A 3923-nucleotide genomic window follows, 5' to 3' on the forward strand; every position below is an offset into this window, starting at 1 on the left:
TCAAGGAGAAAATAATTACGTTTCTTGGACGTGTATGTGCGTGAAGGCACCTGTCACTCCAGTCCTCAACTCGGCCCTTTGTCTCTTGGGAGAAGGAGGAAGCGGCCCCTCCAGTTCGGGCCCTGAAAAGAGACCTGATATCTCTGTTTTCATCAAAGGTTGGAATGGGCCTCTTCATTCTCCTCCAGCAAAGCTGGTGTCAGCCTTTCGATCAGTAGCCAGAAATTATCAGTCTCGAAGCAAAATCAGTTCAGCCCCACCTTGACTAAAATGTGAGTTTCTTAGCTCTTCCCTCACCCCCAAAATAAGGGTGCATCATGCATTTTTGTTCTACATGTGAAGTTTTGTAACACTTGAGACCTCAGCTCAAAATATTAAAGCAACCCAGTATTAAGAATTATAGATTTCTTTTGTAAGTAAGAGTTGAATTGACTTTAATTCATATCTAAGTAGCTCCTTGAACAACTCTCCAGTCTAAAATCTGTTTCTGTTCGTTTCATTTGGCCTTAAACCAGATGAGAACCAAGGAGTAAATATAGGAGAACACGGAATCCCCAAAATCAATGTCACTGTATTGTCATGACAATGTCATAACATTGTGCTCCTATTGATGAGAGTAAACCTAAGAGCCTATGAATCCTCTCTCCACAGGGTTGTTGGACTTCCGTGCCTGAAACAGCCTAGAAGAAACAAAGGGGAGAGTGGCTCCCATAGGCAAGTACCCAAACTGAAATGAGAAATAATGAATAAGAATTCGGGAATACATCAGTGGGAGGCCATTTAGTATGGGGCAAATAATCATAGGCTATAAAAATCTGTAACAATTATTGTATTCTTCATAAAACTGCAGTAAACACAGTAACAGTCACTGCATGTCAACTCGTCCTACGAGTGATAATCAACGTGAGGAGGCCAGGTCATCAAGAAAAGATTTACCACTGTGTAGTATTCTCCATTATCAATTGGAGGAAGTCAAGAATGCACTGTAGAAATAGGTCTACTGAAGCGTTATCAGCGCAATTAAATTCATATAGCACTAAAAGAGAAATTATTAGCTATCCTTAAGATGTGGCTATCCGAATGTGTTCATTCCCAAAGCATTTCAGATTGCTGAGTTTTTGCTTTAGAATTACAGACTTGCTAAAATTATTACTGGAGATCTCAGAATATGCAGTCAGCTACTGATGTTTCACCTGTAAACAAGCCAAACGCAGTCTGAGACCACTTTCCGCATTGCCCGTGGCAAAGGGAAGATGGTTATTCTTTCTGATCCACAGCCCCACACCAGGTCTGTAAATAATAAGAGTTCACTTTTATGCAGTAGTTGGCAGGATGGGTAAGGATCAATGCTTTTCTACACAAAACTACTTTCTTCATATGGGGAACTACAAAATAATGGAGTTATAATAAGTCATTTCCGTGTTGCCATGGATAAAGTTGTCAAATGGTGGAATCAGCACACCTTGAGCCTGAGAGGAGCTTAACTGAGAGGTGATTCTGCCTTAGTGAATCCTAGAAGCCACTGCTAATTATGAGAGTATGGCATTTGGGTGACATCTGGGTTTTTCTTTTCAAATTTGCAAGTTATTTGTTCCAAAACACAAGGATGGATAAAATCTAGAATGTCTTTTGCAAAGTACTTTACAGCAATATCTTTGAAACCATGTCTCATTCTGTAATTGAAACCTTGAGGGAAGGGGCTTTGTTCCTCTTGTTCTTATGTCCTTATTTCCCTGGAATACACCAAAGCACTGTAATAAATAAATAAATGCATCCATACATAATGTAAGAAAATGTTAATGTATATTTAATTGTCTTAAGGAATAATCAGGGCACCTGGGTGGCTCAGGTCTTGAACCCAGGGTCTTGGGATTGAGTCCTGCACTGGGCTCCCTGCTCCATGGGGAGCCTGCTTCTTCCCTCTGCCTCTGTCCCCCTCTCTCTCTGTCTCTCATGAATAAGTAAATAAAATCTTTTTTAAAAAAAGGAAAAATCAAAAGGTGATAAGCTTTGTGGCTTCCAAAAAGTCTCATAGGTAACTAAGGGGTTTTTTTTTGCTTTTCTTGTTTTTTGTTTTTTGTTTTTTAATAAAGAGGGAGCCCTGGGAAGGGCAGAGAGAGAGGGAGGACAGAATCCCAAGTAGACTCACCTCTGAGCACAGAGCCCAACTTGGGGCTCAATCCCATGACCCCGTGATCATGACCGGAACTAAAACCAAGAGTTGGACCCTTAACTGACTAAGCCGCCCAGGTGCCCCATCACTAAGCGTTTTAAAACATTGTTTGTTTCAACCTGGAAGGCATAATAAGTAAACAGTAAACAAATCTCAACATATAAACTATTCAGATGGGAAGGCTGAAATCCCTTATGTTAATTATCTGCAAAACATAAAGGACGCTAATGATAAGTGGTCTCTACCCATCTCTCGTGACAAATTAGAGGTTTTCATGTGAAATTTCAGATGCCTTTTTTCTCACATCAGTCTCCCTCATTCCTCACTCTCTGCTGCTCTTCCTCACTAAAATCCAACAACCTGCATGTAACTATCCCCTGGGAAAGGACAAAGGCATACCAAGGAAAAGCAGCACTTGAATTCAGAAACTGAACAACCCCAGTATGGTCCAGAGAACAGCAAGTCCAACAATGTCCCCTGGAAGCTTCCAGCAATGGGGCCTCTTAGCTGCATAGGGAAGGTGGAGCCGTCCTGCCCAGAGGTGCAGACCCAAGGCTGTGGGGCCTCTTCTCAGCTCCCCCTGAGGAGTCTGTCGAAGAAGCACAGTGAGAACCAGGGGAAAATTCTCTACTTTGACCGGCAAGCCCCAGGCCGCATCTCTACCTCTCCCACTTTGAGGAGATTAAGGGGCAATGGCCGCGGGACTTCACACTCGCTGTCTCAGCAAGAGACCTTGGAAATGCCCACTGGGAAGGAGCCTGCAGGCTCTCCATATTACCTCTCTAAGAGTCTACCTGGAAGCCCAAAGAATTCTTCACACTGCCAATTGCCCTTGAGACTCCAAGCAAGATTGCCTCCAGACCCCAAAAGGGCCCTCAACACAGCTGACTCATTTGAACCCCATCCTGCACTTCAGCCCATCAGTGAGGGGTCTCTTCTTCAGGCCTCTCTTCCAGAAAAAGGAGGCCACTCACCGCCCAACCCTGCCACATGGCCCCCTGGTCCTCACGTAACACAGCTCTGAGCTTCCTGTGCTCATTCAGTGCCCTGCAAAGCAAAATAGGTCTCTGGGTTGCCATATTACCCCAAAGGCCAGGGCGTCCTATGATGGGACACAGCACAGGACGTCACTGCTGAGGGGACACATACTTTTAAGGACATGTTGGCTCCCAAGTAAAAGGGTACAGTAGTCTGGGAAGTCTAACTCACTTTCTTCTCCTAGAGAAGGTCAGGTTAGCGACGGTCTCTCAGGCTTTGGAGAGCAAAGATGGCCCTCTTGCAAATCCATGCCGTTCGAAGACAACCTGGTACGGCTATTTTAAAAGCAGAAAAAGAACAAAGTGTTCAAATTTCTAATCCTCTCCCCTATCTCCCCACTAAAAAGAAAATATCCAAATCATTTCAGCTAAGAAACTGAATTGCCTCTCCTTTCCAAATGTCTGCTTGGGAATTTTGGGTGGATTTGAGCAAAACTAAAAGGTCTATTTTTAGAATTGATTTCCGGGAGAAGCGTTGCATCCATCCAGGTGTGTATGTCTTTATTTGCTTTGGCGCCATGAAAATGGTTCATTATTTACTTTTCCATCCCTGTTTCTGTTCTGACAGCGCAAGCCTGACGGCATGTTAATCAGGGCACTTTGTTTTACAGCCCCCGAGTCACTTAACATTTCTGGGTGAGAGAGTCTTAATTTCAAGAGTCTCCTTGAAGAGCACAGCATTTTGCTGCAGCTTTTTGGGGGCGAAGTATGAC

The 3923-nt window shown here is 43.7% G+C and overlaps 1 protein-coding gene across 1 annotated transcript; it reads left to right on the forward strand.

Moving 5' to 3' along the window:
* Positions 1-2666: 2666 nt before the first annotated feature.
* On the forward strand, positions 2667-3197 carry LOC116640086 (uncharacterized protein C12orf74). The gene has a single exon (XM_032416903.1). It carries the CDS (start codon positions 2667-2669, stop codon positions 3195-3197), a length of 531 nt encoding a protein of 176 aa, XP_032272794.1.
* The last annotated feature ends 726 nt before the right edge of the window (positions 3198-3923 follow it).

The sequence above is a fragment of the Phoca vitulina genome, unplaced genomic scaffold (genome assembly GCF_004348235.1).
Source record: "Phoca vitulina isolate PV1807 unplaced genomic scaffold, GSC_HSeal_1.0 scaffold19, whole genome shotgun sequence".
NCBI classification, from domain to species: domain Eukaryota; kingdom Metazoa; phylum Chordata; class Mammalia; order Carnivora; family Phocidae; genus Phoca; species Phoca vitulina.

What these genes read in the sequence shown, in the direction of transcription:
- LOC116640086 (XM_032416903.1), top strand. Translation starts at nt 2,667, where the DNA reads ATGGGGCCTCTTAGCTGCATAGGGAAGGTGGAGCCGTCCTGCCCAGAG.